General features: G+C 39.4%; 2 protein-coding genes across 7 annotated transcripts in view; one reads left to right on the forward strand and one right to left on the reverse strand.

The window, feature by feature from the left end:
• astn1 (astrotactin 1) overlaps window positions 1–4,233 on the forward strand; it is a 417,314-nt gene extending 413,081 nt beyond the window's left edge. For all 6 annotated transcript variants that reach the window (XM_039602830.1, XM_039602832.1, XM_039602833.1 and 3 more), the window contains one exon: window positions 757–4,233. In XM_039602830.1, the coding sequence (XP_039458764.1) occupies window positions 757–994 (238 nt within the window). In that variant the 3' untranslated portion in view covers window positions 995–4,233. The remainder of the gene's footprint in view (window positions 1–756) is intronic.
• Window positions 4,234–6,347: 2,114 nt separating this feature from the next.
• Window positions 6,348–22,202, reverse strand: part of pappa2 (pappalysin 2) — a 97,626-nt gene continuing 81,771 nt past the window's right edge. The window contains exons 25-27 of the mRNA XM_039602239.1: window positions 18,285–18,356; window positions 9,798–9,896; window positions 6,348–6,649 (exon numbers count right to left, since the gene is read on the reverse strand). Of these exons, the coding sequence (XP_039458173.1) occupies window positions 6,539–6,649; window positions 9,798–9,896; window positions 18,285–18,356 (282 nt within the window). The 3' untranslated portion in view covers window positions 6,348–6,538. The remainder of the gene's footprint in view (window positions 6,650–9,797; window positions 9,897–18,284; window positions 18,357–22,202) is intronic.

Raw genomic sequence — 22,202 nt, forward strand, 5'->3', positions numbered from 1 at the left:
TGCTGAACAAGTCTGGTCCGTTGAGACCTTTCTCCCAAGATGCAGAACCCAGTGCACCATAGGACACCTTAACCCTGGACAATATTAGTCAGGTGGCTAACAGTCTTGTGCCTGACCACTGTAATTATAGGTCGGTTTTCCTCACCTGTCCCCTTTGTAGACTTACAAATGTCACTAAGTGAGAGTGTATGCTTATTTATTTTTAATTTGACTGACCGACTGCATTCCCACGCAGTTCATTACCAGTTGACGAATACAAATATTTCAAATAAAGTCTAAACTTTCATAAAATAAATATTCATGTACAGTGTATTTTACCTGATTTTCTTTTCACCCCTACCATTTTGGAGTAAATCTTTTAGCATTTACTGGCAAACTAGCATGCTACCACTACTTAGTGCTACAAGGCCTATAAAACTTCCTAAAACAGCTAACATTTCTGTGTCCCATTTTCTGATCTGACCATCAGTTTAGGAATCTTCATTCATCTGTTTGTCATTCTAAATATGCCAGTAAGAAGCTCCGTAAGTTAAACAATACTTGGTTCATTTATAATTTTGCTGATGTGCATGTGCGCTTGCTGATTTTTTGTTTTTTTAGGTGGAAAATGAAAAAATGATATTAAAATGATATGTTTTTAGTGATGCATCTGTCACATGCAGGCTAATGACATATGTCAAGTATATATTTTTTGTGTCCATGTCTTGAAATCATCCACAACCACATTTTAAGCCTTTATCTTCTTTGTCACAACAGGAAGGCTGGCCTCATCCTCTCGCAGCTCGATGAGCTCTCCCCATGGTGTAAGGGTCTCCTTCAGGAGCCAAAGATTGGTCTTCGCAGGATGTCCCTCAAGTTCCTGTCCTGCCGTTACACAGACACCAAGGTCTTTGGGCTTAACTGGTCAGACATGGGCCAGGATGTACAAAAGGCATGTGATGAGCAGACGCTCACTGTCATGTATAACGACTACGGCGAGCCCAGGGAGCTCTGAAGGTTTCAGATTTGATTTAAACGACAAGTTTACTATTGCAAATTGCAGTATTTGTATTTGTTGTCTCAAATGCTCCACATTATTTGAAAAAGCCATTAACTTTTTTAACTTAAATGGCTCCTGAACTAAACATATTTAATGTATTACGGTATCCAGTGGTCTCTAAAGTCAGCTCTAAAGATCAGCTAAGAAAAAGGTCCTAAATTAATCCACTTTTCTTTACTGTTCTTTGTTAGACCTTAAAGACTGTTCCTCCCTTTGAGTTAGTAAACATAATGCAGTCGTTGCTGCTTTCGCCAGAAGCATCTTTCTTCTTGAAGTTGATCAGTTCTCACTGGTCATTCTTCACTGCATATAAGACTATGTTGTAATAAGTGTTTTCTTTACTATACATTGTGATCTTATGGCCTGAAGCATCATTTTACGTGAAGTGGATAATTTAGCATCAACACAAGCTTTATATTCAAATCAAGGCCGGTGTGCATAGTCGGCATTCATCATGAAATATTGTGAGGGAGGAATGTATGGACCAACAAAAAAAGAAGGCATCAAAATCCACACAACTCCAGCTCTCAGATCCAACTAACCCCAGGGTTATCCAGATTGAATCATTTGAGTGTAGGACGGCAGGCGATGATGGTGTAAATGATACTTACTTTTGTTTTGTTTGGTCATGGCTCATAGATTTGGAATTAAAAAAGACGATTTGTTTTTTCCACTTTTTGTTGGCCTTGATCATTTCAAATCTGTGAAACAGAAGGAAAGTGATTTTTTTCTCTTTAAAGCATTAATTTGATCCACAGAGTCACCTAGAAAGAAAAAAAGTGGTTTCATTCCGATTGGACATTTTCAGATTTAAACAGCTACTTTGTGCCTACTTAAATTCAAAAGTACCCACATCTTTAGATGTTTTGGGAAAACACAGGGAAAATGTCCACCAACCATCAGTGACTATAGGAAGCCTAGATACAATTAGTTGATTCTTGGACTTGATTTGTAATCTGGAGTCAACTTCATATGAAGTTTACATTTAAAGTTGGCTTAGAAGAGTCTGTCCAGTTCACTGTAGCCTCACCTTCACTGGCGCATTCCAGCAGCGGTTATAAATGAATATTTTTCTGCTTCAGTTTTTAGTGGTTTTCATCCAAATGTATTATGAATGAATGCAGCACCTGCAGCAGGTGAACAGTTGTGCTAGACACCAAGTATCTCATGATGTGAATAGTTCTGGTATTGGCTGCGTGTAGTTCCTTATTCATCTGGGGCATTTTGTTTTTAGCTGCTACTCCTCCATGTATGTATTTTGGATGAAGTCAGCTTCACAGTATGTAGTTACAGACCTTTTTTCTGTTTCCTCGTCTTTCCAACATACCGAAGAGTTCAAGACATGCAATATACTTCAGGATGTGTCATACGTGATACTGGAAAAAAGGCAGTACCTTATAAAGTTCTGTTTCTATAAAAAAGGAGAGGTTGCATGTAGGCAAATAGAGATTTACTAGAAAAGCAAAACTTAGAAATGTTAATTATGTAGATAACAGTTAGAATTATTTTAGTAGTATAGACATTCAACAGAAAGCCCTGTACATAACATTCAAAGTTTTAGTGATATAACCTGCTGAATGTAGTGTTATTTGCATTTAAGCTGTAGTACAGAAGGTGTAACAGGCATCAAAAACACATGATTTAAAATCTGTACAAATCCAATAAAAACTTTCAAAACTATCCTTCTTCATTATTTTCAAGTTTTAATGTGATTTAATCTAGTGAATACTTTCAAAATGTAATAATCTTAATTTCACGTGCACTAATCTGGTGTGTTTCTTGCCAGCTTATTCTTATTTTATTTGAATTGTCTCATGTTATTATGATATGGTATTTTGGTTTGCATTGTATTAACTGTTGCTAGTAAGTTATAAATTAATAGTTTATTAAACTTTAGCAAATAGTTCTTTTATTGTTAACGGGCAAAATTAATACTGAAATACTTATTCTGTACTAATTTTGTGCTTCTGGTGACTTGGCATATTTGTAGCTAATCACCTAATTGTAAGGTTGGACTGAATGAATAGTGTCTAGTTACAAGTTACAAATGCCTAGCTCTCACATTAATGTTTTATTATTACTCACTACTTTAATGATAACCTAAAAGACGGCTAATATTGGTATTGATAATAGTTAATCAGCTAACATTAACAGGTGGTCCAGATTGAACATTTTTGATAATTCATTAATAATTTAATGTTTCAAAACAACAGTTTTATTGATCTCAACGAAATCTTGTTGACATGTTCAGGTACTAGTGAGGCGACGAGCTGTGTGGCTAACAGTAACACTGTATGAAGTTCTGTCTTAACTGCTTTGTTAGTATCAGTACTGCTGTAAATGAGTTCATCTGATAGTCATTTTTAGTATCAGGCACCATCGTATTTTTTTTTAGAATTTTGTTATCAAAAGGTACCATTAGGTGTCAGTTCTAGTGATATATCTAATAACTTACTAATGTTGTAACAGATCATATATATTAGATTTAACACAGATCAGATATAATAAGATGACACACTTTGTGTCAGAATGTACTCTAGTTTTGATTTGATATGATGACATTGTCTGTTAACAGGAAGAAGCTACTAGCTACAGTTTTATCCTCTATTAATTTACCATTTATTAATTACAGTTATTTTTAGGTGTTACTGTTACTTTAACTGTAGTTGCCAAGTCAAAGGTTGATGTCAAAGAAAAAAGATATAAACGAGCAGATGATTTTCAACAGTTCTCGTATGTGAATACTAAAATGAGCGCTTGTAGATTTTTGTATAGGCAGCAAAATATTTCATAAATGCTTCACGTTAGAGCACAGTACGGTGTTTGACTTATGTATATAAATGTACAACAATTGGTATTTTACATTTACATGTGCTTTACTAGATCCAATGATGTACTGTAATATCTGCTGTGTATCGCAGTCTCTGCACATTAATACACTGATGCCAGTTGTAAAATGACGAGCATAGGGTTCTTAATCTTCTGTGATCTGTAGATGATACCTGGAATTTAGCTGAACTTTTGCGCTGAGCTAAACTGAAAACAAAATAACCAACGAAATAAAAAAAGATATGGGGACCCATTTGAGCATTTCAGAAACATGTGAAACAACCATCTACTATCTGCATGCTATATTGTATGTGGCATCATAAAGTCGACTTTTTCACTTTGATCTTTGCTACTTCTGAGAACAATAAAAGAATATACTACAAAAAGTGGCTGTATAGATATTTTTCAGAGCTTACTAAAGAGATTTTGCATGTGCACACTGATTGAAATTCATATAAATTCATATAATTACTTGCAAGTTGCTCTCAGCAAGTGCTCACAAACTGTTATACAAAATGTTGGTGCTACTTAACTATTCAGGATTTTTGGAGCCAGACATTTGGACAAGAGGGTGAAATAGCAATTTATCAGCTAAAGCTAGTAACCTAGGTTATCTAGCTGCATTACCGCACTATACATGTGCAACGCAGACAGAACTAGCTAATTATCAACAGACTAATAAAACATTGGAATTCCACTCACCAAACCGAAAACATGCATAGCATAAACATAATGAAGGTGTCCAGTTGAGTACTTGAATTAGCGAAAGTGAAGCTGCCTGTGTTGTTTGTCAATCAATTAGGATGAGTTATAAAAAAATCTCTTTATGCTGTTATGAAGTAGGAAATTATCCATAGAGCCTAACACTGTTGTCGAACCAGGCTGTAAATATGCTTTTCAGTGGTGTAAAACTGGGTGGGGAGCCAACTATAAGTAGAAGGACTTAAGTAGTAGAACTGCAGATTTTAATTTAATGTATTCATTTTCATTTCCAGGTTGGTGTTATAATGAACATCCACATTTCTACATATGACCATATACTATTTTTTAAAAAAAAGGGGGGGCCTATATACTTTCCTGAATATCTGTCCAGATAACGATTTTAGCGAGTGTGAGGGCACAATTTAACATTAATGCATGTTTGAGATAAACACTTGCATGATAATTTACACAGAAAGCCTGACTGATACCAAACCATGTCTACCATGGGCTCCCTGCAGCTTCTGGTACTAACTGTAATCTCCAGAGCTTAGTGAAAAAGCAAAAAAACATCAGATGTCACCATGCAATCTTCCCTTCCTCTCACTTTACATGTTAGGCTGTGCAAGTACACGCACAGACAAATACAGTATATGTGTGCCAGTATGAAAGGCAGTGATTATTTAAGAATAAGGTTATTTGTGAGTAGGTCTCACACCGGGGGAAATACTGAATGTACTTTGTTATGTTTGTTAGCTTAGCTGAATAGCAGTAAAGGTTTCTATTTGTGGTCAGAGCATCTCATCGATACAACACGTAATTGACAGAATACAAGTCCACAGTTGTAAGGGTCAATATAAGGTTGCTATTTATTTCATAGAATATAAAGTACAGTATTGTAAAATATGACAAACAAACATGATTATACTTACTATAGATCCAATATAGTACTGGGGTAGTTTATTATTTCTAGATAATGGACACCAAAAGCTGTCTGACGTAAACACATGCAAGCAGATGTCTGTGCTGAGTGGATGATGTGACCAGGTTTCCCAAAGAAGTCTCCCTCTTTTTTCTTTTCAATAACATCTTCATGTGCCGATATGTTTCAGTGAACCCTTGTGCCATTAATATTTGATTCTGCTGATGTTGTATTTATATAAGTGAACATTCTCTTTTGGGGTTCTTCTTTTTTGGGGGAAGCCCTAATTGTAACCTACTGATACACGTTTATAGTAGAAATATTACTGACCTGTGTGGCTAATAGGTGATCTAATACATGTGTTAGGTGATCCAAATATATTAGTCTATATATGTTAGTCTTTACATACATGTATCCACTTACATTCCTAACGACTACATGGAAGCCCGTTCAGGTACAATGACAGCATTTGGGCGGATTCCATGAGGAAACAGGAGATTTTGCCTCGGCATTTTTTAAACAGTCACTGTTATTGTGTTTTTCCCTCAGTAGCTCTTCCTGTGAGGACTATGCCTGTACTGGACAGTTTCAGGCACATCCAGTTGTTTTAGTTGTTCACTATCCCGGGACTAATCATGTCCAGAACAGTACTCGAGTCTGTTTACAAAAGTGATTTGATCCAATTATGATGGTTTGAATTTTAGAGGGGACGATAAACTGTTCAGTCAGGCTCTGATGTTGAAAACAGAATTATCTTCACAAATCCAATAGTGAAGATAACCTTTAACTTCTTAACAGGGAGAGAAAACATATTCATGTGTGGATGTTGTTTTGCTGGACTGAACACAGGAATTCGAGTTTCAAACCACCATGACTCATATTTAATGCAGCTTTAACAGTAAAATGTCCTTTTATTGTACAAAGTCCGACTTCAATCACAATCGCTGCGTTATAAAATCTTAAAAACGGGATATTCTGTGTTTGTTGTGGTGTATATTCTGTGGTTTGACTCCATTTAACTAAAGTTCAACTTATATCATCCCTCCATCTTATTGTGTCCCTCCTCCCTCCAAGTGCTTGGCTTTGCTCTTGTTCTCTTCTGCATCCGGATCCCGGCAAGTGCATTCATCCTGATTGCAGTCAGCTCCAAATTGAATGACCTGTCAGTAAATAAACACAGCATTCAGTGCGTGGCTTCCCAAAACTGCTATACATCTTTCAGTCTGTGGCTGAAACACACGACATGTGACTTCTCAGTTTGTGTTGTGCGCATTCCAGTTCTTAAAAGATGACTAAATCAAGAAAGCAAACATCCGGTGAGTTTGGTTTTCTCATCAAAGCCTGGTCCTTGCTTAGCTTTAATTCAATCTAAACCTATTCCATTGTAAGTGAAACAAAAAGCATAGAAACGAATTCCAAAAAAGCAGTGGGATAGGAAGAAATATTACATCAGAACTTTGAGTAAAAGCAGAGTCACTGAGAAGGCCTCCCGGTAGGGTTGTTACATTTCAACTGTAGCAAAGAGCACAACTTTGAATGGCAAAAACAGACAATAAAGTATAAATTTGCTTGAACTGACCTAGCAGCATTGTGTTTGTGCTGAAAGTTAAGCACCCCTTAGTACTTGCTGCATTTCTTCACAGTTTCGAAGAGAGCTCCAACAGCCCCCCTGAGGCCGATAAAGCGCATGTCAAATGGTTCAACGTGGCCTTTGAACGGCAAGAAAAACCTTGAGGGTCTTTGGGGGGGGGAGGGAGGGAAAGGAGGGCAGAACGCACCGCCGTGGAGGTGAACGGATGAACACATGTTAAGAATCAACAACGAGAGGCTGCCAGCTCTTGTCTAGGAAGTGAGCCATCACCACAGGTTGCAAAATAAACTCTGGTGCCCCGTGAAGCAGTCTGTTGCAAGAAATGTAAACATTCGCTCTCAGAGAGGAGGAGTGAGAGGAAGACTGAGCGAAAGAAAGGCAGGGGAGAGAAAAGTGTAGAAGACAGAGGGAGAAAATGAGCAAAGGTAAGAAGGAGAGTTGTAGGTAGCAGTTTGTCTGTCTTCACTGCTGACTGCACCTACTTCTGGACTTGGCTGACGGCAGGGTGATACTTTTGCTGAGGGCTCTCAAAGCGCTGCACGAGAGCAAGCTTCACCTCAAATGCCATCACTCGCATTTAAGACGGGCTGGCACGGCCATTAAATGTTTCCCTAACAGCTTCATCTTGACAGAAAGAAAGCCTAACAAGCTCTGGATGGAGAGAATGGGCCTGTTTTCACTTCATCCACACAAACAAAAGCCAAGACTGTGTTTGAGAGATGCCTCCTGCTGTTTGCCGAAACCTATTCGCGAAGAAAACCCACGTGGCGAAAACGTTTCGTTTACCAGCCCCACAGCCCTTACTGGTTTGGCCACTTGTTGGACAAAAACAGACACTCCTGTTAAATGAACGGAAGCGTGAGCGTTTCGACAGATGATGTGGCAGCTCACGTCGTTACTTTCTGAGCTTTTCCCTTTTGGCCAATCATTCAGTCTTACTTGATTCATCTCTCATGTATTCCAGCTCCTTGAAAAGGAGGCAGCTGGCCCCACGGGATAAAACCAAACAATATCACATATGACTATTGACTCAAAATATATAAAGTAGTTCAGATATGCACAGTGGCCACGTTTAGTTGCAGAACAAGCTAAACATCAACATTATCTGTTTATGTTTAATGATTAATAATACTGAAATGTCATTAACAGCCAGGCTTTTTGTGTGTGGCGGCAGTGAAAATAAGCGATGTGGGTCACGCTGTGTTAAAAACCTGTAATTGCCTACACCTGCATACATCGAGCCCCATAGAAACAGAGTTCTGGAAAAAGGCTGAGCCTTCATTACCCCCCCTCTTGCTCCATCACCCTGCTGGAGCCGCGGCAGTCAGGATGCACACTCTCACGGCTGTTTAGTTCACTTCCTTGAAACGACCCCCGCTTGCTGAGTTGCTGTTTTACAGTGGCCGAGGAAACCGCAGACCGTCAGACACCTCGCTGCTCCCACACTTATACCCTCCACCTCTCCCTTCCCCTGTAAAAGAGCAGTTAGTGGCAGTCTGGCAGCTCATTTATTATGACGGCAGCTGCAGACTCGCTGAACTCCTCCATTTAAGAAGGAGCTGCCAGTGAGTCATGGCGTGCTGCGGACATAAAGGAGACAGCGGAGGTTCAGCCAACTGTAGGCCATAGGAATTAACAGGCAGGGCCCCCTCAATGAGTGTCAGGAATATGTGGCTTTACAGTAGCCAAACAGCATATATTTGACGGTGGTGGGAGAGCTGGGGAGTAAGTGACTTCCTAAATGTCAACAGGGGAGAGATGTTCTCATGAAAGCACAGAAAAATAGGGGGAAAAAGATGTGTTTATGTGGCCTGGTTTCCACCACAGGCTGACCTGGGCTAACTCATTATTATTCATACCATTCCTCTTAGCCACTTAATATATACAGCAATCATTTAGCGTAATTAGTGTAATGCGATACGTTTGCATCTCGTAACGAGCATGAGCGAGCTGTCACCAGGGAAAGTATGTTAGGATGAATAAACACAAAGACGGCCAGCATGTTCCTCAAATAGAGGGACGTGCTGGGGATCCTTTGCAAGCCCAACAGAAAATTCCATTTTAAAATGTCATGTTACACGGCTGCATCACACATTAAAACTGAAATCTCCACCAGAGACGTTTACATTTAGAGACTATTTTGGAACACAGCTTAAATAATACGGTGAGATTTGCACTTGGCATGTTACGTTCATACCCAAGTCTGTGCCGACGTCCATCGCTTCATGTCAAAGGTGTGAAAACAGCGTAGCAGCGTGATGAAAACCTGTTTATTTACAATTTGACTGGAAAAGCTTGCGCCGCTAGTCTCCTCTGTTGTTTAAAATACAGATGAGGGAGACTAAATAGGCGCAGTCGTTAACAGGAGCAAGGGGAAAGTAGCAAGGATCTGTGTTTGTTTGCTTAGCAGCAGTCTCCTGCACACTGCTCATGCCAAAAGAGACAGATTTCTACTACTGTAAACAGGAAGAATCTGCCTTTGAATCAAGCTTCAGCTTCTAAGCTCCATCTTCATTGAAAAATGCCTGAGAAAGCCAAATAACACATTTTTTTACAGTACATTGAAGGTTCTGTTTATTAAAAATGACCCTACAAATAATAATAATAATTATGATAACAATAATAAATAGCATAAACGAAACAAACCTATTTGTATCAAAGCAATTGAAATCGATGTGTGTCTCCTTGTGTGGCTCTGGAAAAGTCTATTTGTGTACCTTTCTGGTGGAGAGTGTAGATGGGCAGCAGTCTCCTCCATCATACTGGCAGTAGGCCCTGTTGTTTATGGTGTCACACCAGCCGTCCCCTCCAAAAGGCTAGACACAAGTTACAAACAAGAAACACTGTTATGGTTGGAGAAATAATCCTTCCCCAAATGTGAATTTTACCTTGCACGACATGAAACACCGGGAATGCCAAAAAAAAATGACTCAGCATCTTCCCAGAAAACAGAATTTTACTTAGTGGCACACACTGTCACACAATTAAGTTGTTTGGGGCATATTTCCAGGAAACAAAATATCAAGGAATCAAAATAAACACTTGTGCTGAATAATCAGAGGACAATTCAACTTGTATATTCAGGCATACCAGGAAATCCATCTTGTGGTCACTGGCAGCTCTGGCAAAGCTCACGAAACCGGGTAACTAATGAAAGAGGATAATTGCTGTCTACTGACCGAGATAGGTCTGGGTGTTCAGCTCAGTGGACAAGTGGGCATGTGATTGTACCAGCAAGCACTTCCCAAGGTAGGTTAAATAAACCACAGTCACACAAAACATAAAGAAATCTCAATCACCGCTAAAGATGGCTTCTTACGTCAAAGATGATTACATCTGTGGTTACTGAATACAACAGCTAAAGTTCTGTTGATTTAACAGATGCATGACTTCTTGGCTTTGCTGCTATGGAATATGCCATGTGCAAACATTATTAGCTAGCTTAGGTAGGTGACTTTTAGCTGGGCCTTGAGTAAGCAGTCAGCTGGTCGCAGGTTAGAATGGTCTGCCTGCATATCTGAATAACAGAAAATCAAAATTAGACTGAACATAGTGTTGGTGGTGGCGTCCAACACTTAAGGTTCAGGCGTGCCATGAGACTTTGTTACAACCATATATATATAATGATGAATTGCTCTTTTACCGTCTCAATACTTTGTAGGCACTCAATTCCACTAAAAATAACCCAGAGTTTCTGTCAAACGGAACCTCAGTCCATTCTAACTGTTGGGAATGGTGGGAATTATGAGAGTGTACACAACAAAGTCTCTGATTAACAGCAAGGATATGTCTGTGAAGGTTCTCAGTCATCCAGGTCATCGTAGTCTAAAGAGCTTGGAAAGAAAAGCGTCTGGAATTCTTTAGGTTGCTTGAAGACGTTTCACCTCTCATTCGACAAGCTTCTTCAGTTCTAAGGGTCAAATGGTGGAGAGTCCTAGATTTAAGTCGTAGGGGATTGTCCCGCAAAAGGGTCATGAACCCCCTGTTGATCCTCTGCCTAATCACACGAGTCAAGGTGTGAAAATGGGTGTAGGTCACAATCGGCCAAGGTTTCGGGTGAACCCGCTGTGAAACCCAGCTCCACCCTATCATGTGATTTCCTTGGCTGGGTTTGTCTTCTACCTCCTTTTGACTCCCACCACCCTCTGGAACACAAACTTGGAGTAATCAGGACCTTACAACACTGGGCAGAAAATGTTCCCTCTAAGCCTGAATGAAGGGAAAAAGAGGGAACACACACATGCAAAGGAGGCTCTTAAAACATGTGGATAACCTAATTGGGCTTTCATCAAGTCAGCAAAGATGCACAGAAAAGAAGATCAGACACCAACTAGGGAGGATCAGAAAGACAAACACAACAACATTGTCATCCCCTATGTAGCTGGTTTATCAGAAAAACTTAGGAGAGTCTTCTCCAAGCACGACATCCCAGTGCATTTCAGACCCAGCAACACACTTAGACAAAAACTGGTTCACCCCAAAGACAGAACTCCTAAACACAAATTTAACAACGTGGTGTATGCTGTACAGCACAGCGAGGAATGCCCGGACCTCTTCATTGGAGAGACCAAACAGCCACTTCACAAGCGCATGGCACAACATAGAAGAGCCACCTCCCCGGGACAAGACTCGGCGGTCCAACTGCATCTAAAGGACGAAGGTCACTCTTTCAAAGATGTTCACATTTTGGACAGAGAAGACAGATGGTTTGAAAGAGGAGTGAAAGAAGCCATCTATGTCCACTGTGAACGACCATCTTTTAATAGAGGTGGTGGTTTACGACACCAATTGTCTGCCATCTATAATCCAGTTTTGAGATCCTTTCCCTGACACCGTAACGCCCACTCACATCCTGGGCCATCTGACCTCAGGAAATCACATGATAAGGTGGGGCTATGTTTCACAGCGGGTTCACCCAAAAACCTGGGCTAATTGTGACCTACACCCGTTTTCACACATTGACTCGTGTGATTAGGTAGAGGATCAACAGGGGGTTCATGACCCACTTGGGGCACACTCCCCCAGGACTTAAATCTAGGACTCTCTACCATTTGACCTTAGAACTGAAGAAGCTTGTCGGATGAGAGGTGAAACGTCTTCAAGCATCTTAAAGAAGTCCAGACTCTTTTCTTTCCTAGCTCTTTTAACAGCAAGGATACAATAACACATAACCAAACCACTAACTAGAAGTACAACCCACTGGCTCAAGAAATGGGAGCTGTAGTACAGCAAAGCAACCTTTTTCTAAAAGCATAACCTGGACAAGGGCGGAGCTGAAGATGCTAAAAAGAGATCTGAACCAAAGGGAGCAAGAAAATTGGATTTTGCAAAAGCATCTGGAAAGGGTATGGATGCATGTTAGATGCTTGTGGAGGGCACTGTAAAGTAAAAGAAATCTCACACAGCATAAGCAAATGCTGCAATGCTACAAATTGGTTGGTAAATGTCCTTTCCTCTTACAATACAATAAAAAAAACTAATGAGATGTCACAGGCTGTTTCACACAGACGGGAAAACAGTTGTGTTGAAATTTTGTCTCAGTCCTAGGAGTATTTACAGTGTGCAATAACTGTAAAACCACTATAATAAAGCATGCTAAGCTGTGAGTTTGTCAGAGATTTTATACAGTGACAAAAAAGCTGTGACCTATGTGATCTTCTGTCACCTCTTTGTCCTGTGAAAATTATTGAATAGCGTATTAATATTGTATTAAAGCAGTCTGCCCTATATTCACCACTCTGGCTTCAACATTTATCCGATCCCTGAAAGCCTTCCTAAGTTGCATACTCCAAAAATAAGTTTGTTCGTCAGGCAGAACACAATAACATCATTTCGGCCTTAGCCTGGCCTTCCCAAATATGAGTGCAGTCATCTTCAGTTATCTCCAGGCTCCCATTTCTGTTTTCTATGGATGGTGAATTCAAGCCCTTGTTGTTAGATGTGGTTGCTGTTTCAGTAGAGTGCAACCTTTTACATATCTTTGTAACCCTAGTACTACCTTGGTCCATTGGTGTAATTTCTCAAGATGACCATCCTTGTGTTGATTACTACAAATAAACTCTTATATAAACTCACCTTGCATTAATTACTATTTTGCTAAACAGCAAACCCTGCACTGGCATGTCGTAGCAATTAAATAATTGTAACTATATGGGAGGGAAAGCTTGATCTCAGTTTGAGTGAGTTTGAGAAAGTTGTGCGTTCCTAAAGTTACACTACGGTAAATAGGGATACATTATTTTCTGAGAGCCTTTTTGAGATATATGCCAACATGATAAACACAGCAATATAGCCTTAGAGTACATAAGGTGTGAATGTGGCAGAGGTGAGTAAAGTGTTATATGCAGTTTACAGTCCTGCTGAATCACTGTGATGAAGTAAAAATGACTACAAAGATTCCTCAAAGCAATTTAGCAATCTAGGTTTGGTTTGACATTCAGTTGAACTAGGATAAATAAAGTAGATGGACATAATTTGATGACTGATATGCTTTAAGTTACTTAGAATACCTTTTAGTGTAAACTGTTTTTTGCAATGCCTTGGCCAGTGTGGGAGTCCTGCTGGAGAAACTTTGGAGTGGCACGCAAATTTCTGGAATTAAAGTTACACAGAATCTTAAACGCGTCATGATGAAAGCCTTTTTAATGTTTTCCACTGAACCTTAAGGGCTTGAAGGGCCTGACGTGCCAACAATATGAAAATAAGTGCTGAGTGCCAAAGATACTTTTGGTTTCCTCTGATGAGCTGATGGAGATATTTCAAAGACTAACAGTAGACTTTTACCTAACCTGCGCAGGGGGAGAGAGCAGCTGCTGAGAAGATTTCTGGATATTTCTCTTCACTTCAAAGAACTCCCTACTTGACAAATCCCCTTGCCTTTTCTGACTAAATGGCCATGGACAAAAATAAATCTATTTAATTGTTCTGTCTCTAAGTAAATACTTTACCAGTAATTGCACCAGATGTTTCACTAAAATCACAGCTTGTATGTAAATCTCTGAATAACCTTCATAATCTAAGACAGTCATGCATGACACAAAGTTGCTTAGCCTAATGGCAAGTTTAATTTGAAATTTCCAGCTCTGACCTTTATTCTGGATTTTGTCAGCATTCCCATGCTTGTCCTTCCTTGCTGAAAACTGTTTAAATGAGCAGACCCCACACTTTGCCCAGATGAGGTTAATTTGGAGGCCAGGGCTCATGTTGAGGTTAATTAGTATTTACATTCCCTTCCAGGCAGAAAATATCTTGTGATCACAAGAAACACACAGACCCAGGAACAATATTAAAACAGCAAGAACTGGCTATCCACTTCAGTCCCGTACGGGTAATTAAAAGGTCAGCTGGTTTGTGTATTATCTTTAATTCCACTCCAATCAGTGTAAAAGAAACAGGCATAAAAAGCCGAAGCAGCCAATCCCACACCCCACTTACACGAATATTCTGAGTAGTCATCCACACCTGCCAAGCTCTTCATCACAAGTTTATATAACACAGGTATGAATTCTAGAAAACACTCTGCTGTCAAGCAGCAGTATATTATATGCTTGTTTTTTTTATTTTATTTCCTACCAGGAATTTGTATCAATCTTTACATGGCCCGACCCCACTCACTGCACATCCTTCTGAAAACTGTTTCCCCCTTTCTCTTCTCCATATGACTCACTTACAGAGAAAAGAAGAAAAGAAAAGATTTCTTCTGCCAGGTAGGACAGTTCAAGGAGTTTTACTCTTTGTTTGATGCTTCTTTGGTCTTTGTTTTAAAGGTATGTATATTTGAGAGGTGGCTGTTTTTCTGATGTTAAGACTGTAAACTTCTTTTATACAGCTTTGCTTTTAAAAAAAAAAAAGCGTGAAAGGAAAGTTATTGATTTATCGGTCAATCTATGTCCCTATCCTCACCTATGGTCTCTGGGTAGTGACCAAAGAATGAAAATGCAGATACAAGCACCTGAAATTAGCTTCCTGGGCTCTCTTTTAGAGACAGGATGAGGAGCTTGGTCATTTTCAATGCTGCTGCTCCTCCACACTGACAGGAACCAGTTGAGGTGGTTCAAGCATCTGATTAGATTGCCTTCTAGACATCTCCTAGGGGAAGTATTTCGGGCATGTCCTACTGGGAGGAGAACCCAGGGCAGACTCATGAGTCACAGGCGAGATTATACTATTAGCTGGCCTGGGAATGACTCGGTGCCCAGCTGGAAGAGGAGCCCAGGATCAGGGAAGTCTTAGACTCCTGCCCCCATGACCCGAACCTGGGTAAGTGGCCGACAATGGATGGATGGATAAATAATTCTATGTAGTGCAACAGGTCCATTTCTAATCACATCACTACCACATTTTTAGCTATTACCTGGCAACTGTAAGGAAGCCTGTATCACTGTCACACTTATAGTATAATAGAATAGAATAGAATAATCCTTTAATTGTCCCACAAGGGGAAATTTGGTTGTAACAGCAGCCAAAAAGACACATATACAAACAAACAGTACACAGGACACAGAACAGAAACATACACAATTTTTCTTACATATTTACATATTTATTAACTTGCATCTTGCACAGGTAGATCACAACACTCATTCACAGTAGGTCTGTCTGTCTATGCAGAACTATTGTTAAATGACAAAAACACAGATGTACCTTATCCATGTTTTGCTTAAACATTTAATCCTTCATTAGCTGTACTTTACTACTGATTTTAAAGATACTGTACAGCATTTTATGATGAGATGAAGGGGAGCACTGTGACCATTTGCCAAATGTTGTCAGCAGATGGATTTTATCCTCCATGCCTAAATGCCTTATATGAAGTCATGCATAAGTCAATGCATTTCTCTGGCTTGCTGTTACACACTCTTACTACATTCTTTGTTCTTATGATCTCAGTGAAGACATGTCTTTTTCTGTGATGCAATCCTTTTATGGGACTGAAAGGCAGATAAAACATTACATAAAACAGTTTTGGTATGGCAGTTGCACGGGGGGGCTGACGAGATGTCTATGTTGGTTTTAAGAAAGAGTGGAAACAGAGGCAAGGTGCAAAGAGGGTGCAATGGCATCTGGATGAGAGCATAGAGCATATGCAGCACATGTGGTCTGGTATAATTTACTGTGTTGTCATGGAGGAGTGGGCTATAAGCAACTGTTTTGCCTAGCAACATTCACGGGAAGGTGGAAGGGGAAAATGAAGTGCTGGCAGGTGGGAAGAATATTTTAATACCATGAGACATCAACAGTTTATGTGTTCCATCAGTAGTTCCAGCCTTTTCTGAACCAAGAAGGCGAATGCCAAATAAAAACTCTCTGGTTTTATGAATTTAGGTGATTTACTGTCATTGCTACAGTATTCGTGAACTGAAATGCATGCTAAATTGCACATTAAACCACCTTTCAATTAGAATACAAACTACAAGTCTTGCTATAGTTATGCTACAGTGGCCTTAGACACATGGCATCACCTAATGAACTGTGTTGATTATGTCAGAACAAATAAACTACTACTAAATACTAACCAGTTTGAAAGGTAGAGCACAAGGAAAGACCATGAGAATTAAAAAATAATAACGCTTGGTTCTAAATAATTTAAATGGCCAAAATACTACTCCATCAGGATGACTAATAATAGCCATTCAGTAAGTTCTGATCTGGATAGGGAAATAATCCTACTAGTTGCAAAAATAAGTGCTACATAGCTAGCTTAAATGAACTACCACATGTAAATTTTACTTTTTGTTGACTTGGACATTTACAGAGCCAGAAAAGTTCCGGTTTTATTAATTTGTCACATTAATGTCAAAGCAGTTGCATTAGTAGCTGCCTCTTGAAATTAAAGGCAAAATGGATGCAACAAGTAAAAGAAAATTCTCCATGATTAACATATTAAAAACCAAATGAAAAAACGGGAATAATCGAAAGGAAGAAGAATGTTACTTTAGGGAATATTTAAAATGGTTTCTAAGTGGTGTAGTTTGGAGATGTGTAAATCTCTATATTTTTACCAAGGGCATAACATCATGGGACTATATTTGTGTTGCTGATTCCGGTTCAGTTTGACACTATTACAATACTTGTTATTAATCTCTGTCTCTCTTCCACAGCATGTCTTTATCCTGTCTTCCTTCTCTCTCCCCAACCGGTCGCAGCAGATGGCCCCGCCCCTCCCTGAGCCTGGTTCTGCCGGAGGTTTCTTCCTGTTAAAAGGGAGTTTTTCCTTCCCACTGTCGCCAAAGTGCTTGCTCATAGGGGGTCATTTGATTGTTGGGTTTTTCTCTGTATGTTTTATTGTAGGGTCTACCTCACAATATAAAGCGCCCCGAGGCAACTGTTGTTGTGATTTGGCGCTATATAAATAAAATTGAATTGAATTGAACTATTTGTGCACAATGCTTAGCCTTTTTATTTTTATTGAATTCCAAGCCACCAGCATATGACAAAGCCCACTAAATAATGTACAGTGAAATATTAAAAGGTATCCAATTAAATAATTCTGACTAATGTTTTGCAAATATACGTAGATTCACTGGAAAATTGTCTTTGTTTTAAAATCTGTCTTTGTTGTAGACTGTTTTTAAAATAAGCTTTGAGTCTGCCTAAATAATGACTCTAAATCTAGCATAAGCCAGTGATTAATTTATTTTCCTTTTTCAGATAATCCATTAGGCTTGGCAGGCAATCCACCATTTGGCAATGCCAGGACCCCTTGGAAAAACAAGCTTCTCTGGCCAGATTTGAAAGGGATTCTTGTAAAGTGTGAGAACATCAGTTTCTGCCTATGATTTGTCATCATGAAAATGAAGCACATCACACACTGGCTCTAGTATCTTAAATAGTGATGAGAACAGGGATACGGCATGTTTTGCTTCATGTTTAGTATTACTGGAAAGCTCCGTCTGAGACAGTAAATTTAAAGTGGTTATGCCCAGAAAATGTGCAATTGTTTTTAGGATTAATTAGCCCATATCTCAGCACTAACAGAGTGCTGAAATATGGGCAAAACCAAATGAGATTCTTCTGATATTTACACTTTCGTAGCATGTGAAAGCACATTTGAGACGCACTATGTTCAGATAGAATTACACTGATACTTTACCAAAGACAACTGTGTGTAATAGAATTACGCACAGTAGATTGGAGGAAAAAGAAAAGAGTTACTTCAGATGTCCAAATTTAATTCAGAACTGCTTGGCTGCTTCCAAGCTTACCTCACAGGACTGGATGCAATGGATGTGTTGAGGGTCAGGGTACCACTTCATCATCCCTGTGCAGACTATGCTCTGGGAAACAAAGCACACAACAACACTAGTGAAGCAATGCAGCCACAGGAAATGGATAGCTGCAGTCTTTGCCATAGAAAATCATACTACACTTAGACACAAAAACATTTTTATAGCAATTTCTTCGAGTTTCAGTTGACCTTTAAAGGAAGGGCGTCAGTGAGTGTCTGATATACATTTTGAATATGAAAACCACTTTGTTGTCTGTTGATAAATGTGACTTCTATGACTGAATTTGATGGATCTTGTGGAATGACTATTTAACGGTGATTTTTTGAGACTACTACTATTCAGCGGCATTCCATCAGGGCAAGCAGGGCAGGCAACACTTGACTAGTAAAGCCCTAAAATTGGACATAAATTTAACCAGACCCACGTTAGAGTGTCTCTCTGCTTTTACCTCAAATACAACTCTGTCACAATGCTACTGGCATCTTCGCACCATCCTTTACATTACTGCTATCTTGTAGCTGTAGGTCGTTACTGTCTCTTAAGCACACTTAACTCTGCTTCCCTGTGACTCTATTGAAATTTACAGCATAACTGGTTTATTTCATATCAGTATCCATGCCCCGTTAACAATGCCTCATAAACTGCAAGACCTTTTTTCTTGTTGTTTGTGCATGTGCATTTTAGATAAGCCTATGTAATTTCATGGAAAGCTAAGGGGTGACTAGCATGCTAGACAAACTGCTGCTGGCTCTGCTTTCACTGTTCTGAGATCAGTTACTCTTCATATTGTCGGGAAACAGAGTAAGCATCAGCAAGTAACAAAGCACCGTGTGATTAGTAATTTTATCAGTTTTCTCTTACTAACCACCGAAGCCAATGTGTAATGTAGAGAAGCACAGTAGCAAAGAAAGCCTTCATGATGGAGAGCAGCGTCAGTGCCTGTCATGCTCAGCTTAATAAAACTATCAAATTGAACTTGTGCAGAACCTCACCAGCACTGTCACGTTAATCCCATGGTTGACCAGCTGTTTCACTAATACACCACCTTTATTTTTCATTGATATTGTATCGGGCTTGGTAACATGACTGTTGTGTTATCAGCGTTATTATGTCGAGAACTGTCTCTTAGCTAAGACTCTTACACTGGAGCATAGAGCTTTACAGCATGTTCTGACATGAAGCCAGTCATCGTCTCTGCTTCCCTTTCCGTAAAAATGACCGCATGTCACTGCGACTATTACATTATTTTTGGATGCCGTCTAAAAAGTTGGGGTTAGATGAGAATTAATCCTTTTTAAAGTTACCAGTAATTACCTAAAGCATGATGAAAGGAATCCTACTCGTTGATATTATTTTAGTGTCTTGTGTGCAAAATTGTGCGTTTGACCGATGGATGACTTGAAGAAAGCACAAGAAAACACCACAGTGTGTAAAACCTGTCCCCTGTGTGCTTTCAATGAAATTCCATTCCTAATATTGTAGGCAGATTACAGTTACTGTCTTCGCAGCAAGTCAATTTCCCTCGCTTGCCTTGAACCGTATAAAAATGAATAAAACTACATCTTGCATTCATTCTGACTGGAAGCCATAGATATCCTATTGTTTTCACAGACATGTGCAGTACATTACGAATATTTGTTGTCTTTTTGATGTATTTGTCATGAAAGAAAAATCATGTTTTTGTACAACTTAAGGAGATGCAAAACTCAAAATTTTGCGGTTAATTTTGGGTGAGGCTGTGGTCTTCTGCCATTTTTTGACCCAAAGAATTTACAAGGTGGTTAGTAGACAGCAGACTGACTAACAAATATGGACAGAGAAAGTGGATCCTCCCCTGTGACTTTCTGTGCAGCCTGACCCAGCAACGGAGACCTGATTCCGAAGTATTTGAGATAACACAATCCCTCGAAATCACAAGGCAGTGTCAGAGATATGGCGTAAGAAACCAGACCTCAATCCAACTATTTGACCTTGGCAAGGGTGGAAAAACTGGCTGGTGGGCTGACTGACCACCCAAAAGTAAGACGAAACTGGAGCACTGTTTGCAACAGCATTAACGTAGAAGCGACTCCTAAGATTGAGTAACATGACCCGCCTTTGAAGCAAAACAACCCTGTAACTCAGACCCATGAGCTGACATTCCAAGTTGGGTTTTTTTCATGGCGACTTGTATACACTGTGTATACACTATGAGAAATGTGTGTAATTCCTAAAAGGCTTGACGTCAACTGGAACCTTTACGCTCACTATCTGCCTGCGATTTCCAGTAATCCAACAAGTCCTGAATGATAACGGACACAGTCGCATACACATGTAGTGAATTTTGCTGGGTGATTAGCTGATGCAGCTGGGAATAAAAATGTTTTCTAAAAAACTCCTAAAGATACTATCTTGCCAGTGATTCAATCAGATACCTGATATAAAACACATTAGCTCATTCTATGATGAATTTGGAAAATGTCAGCTGCAGTTTGACAGAGATTAATTTTTAGACACTGAGTTACTTACAGACCATTTGAAATGGTTTCTGTTGAAAATTAAACTGATATTTCTGTGTTTTCTTTACTAACTAAACACGCTGCAACATATTACTTTTGAGCACATGTTATGGTCTCAATTTAGGACTTCAAATGAACACTTAAAGCCACAGAAAAGATCTCAAATCTAAAATTTCATGACTGAGGAGTTGAAACCTGAATGTAGAAAAAAAGGGTAATTCCTCTTCAACTATTACTATTTAAAAATGCAAAAATGTATACAAATTTATTGTTTATGATGGCTGCATTGCTTTTTAGCTACTGTTACTCTGTGTGGGGCCTCGTTGTGGCTGTGTGAGTTCTCTCTGGGTACTAGTTTCCACCCAAAATCCAAAGGCATTCATCTTGTTAGGTTAGGTTTACACCTAACCTAGCAACCCAAACATCACTCAGTGTTTGCTCTGGACTGACGATCTCCAGCGTGTACCACATTTGTTGTAAAGTGACAGCTTGGATACTCACCCTGAACTGGACAAGTGGTTAAGAGAATGGTCGGATGAATAAACTCTCATATATATCCGCTTATAAATCACAGAACATGTATTTCTTTTTAATACTTTTAAGACTTAAAACTTTCCTTTTTGCTAAAGCTAGGCTGGATCAGGTGACCCTGAATCCTCCCTTAGTTATGCTGCAATAGGTGTAGGCTGTAGGATGATGATCCCATGATGCACTGAGTGTTTCTTCTTCAGTCACCTTTTTCACTCACTATGTGTTAATAGACCTCTCTGCACTGAATCATACTTGTTATTAATCTCTGTCTCTCTTCCACAGCACGTTTTTATCCTGTCTTCCTCTCTCACCCCAACCGGTCGCAGCAGATGGCCCCGCCCCTCCCTGAGCCTGGGTCTGCCAGAGGTTTCTTCCTGTTAAAAGGGAGTTTTTCCTTCCCACTATCATCAAAGTGCTTGCTCATAGGGGGTCATATGATTGTTGGGTTTTTCTCTATGTATTATTGTAGGGTCCACCTTACAATATAAAGCACCTTGAGGCGACTACTGTTGTGATTTGGCGCTGTATAAATAAAATAGAATTGAACTGAATAGTAGTCTAAGAATATCATTTTCTCAACATACCCATCAGTCTCCTCCACTGATGGGTATGTTTTGTCCAGAGGTAATATTCAAATATTTCCTCTGAGTTATCAATTCTGTCACTAGTTAGCTAACATAAACTAATGTAAGTCTATTAGCCGTAACTAACCAACCACACGATGTCATTTTCCTTACTGACAAAAGATGGTGCTAAACATGTTTTAAAAATTTTTAACTTTCAGCACTAACTTCTTAAATCAATTATATCAGTTATATCTGTTAGTTTTTGAGAACAGGCCTCAATGGTGTATATCAGCCTTTAT

The sequence above is a fragment of the Oreochromis aureus genome, linkage group 18, assembly GCF_013358895.1.
Source record: "Oreochromis aureus strain Israel breed Guangdong linkage group 18, ZZ_aureus, whole genome shotgun sequence".
NCBI classification, from domain to species: Eukaryota; Metazoa; Chordata; class Actinopteri; order Cichliformes; family Cichlidae; genus Oreochromis; species Oreochromis aureus.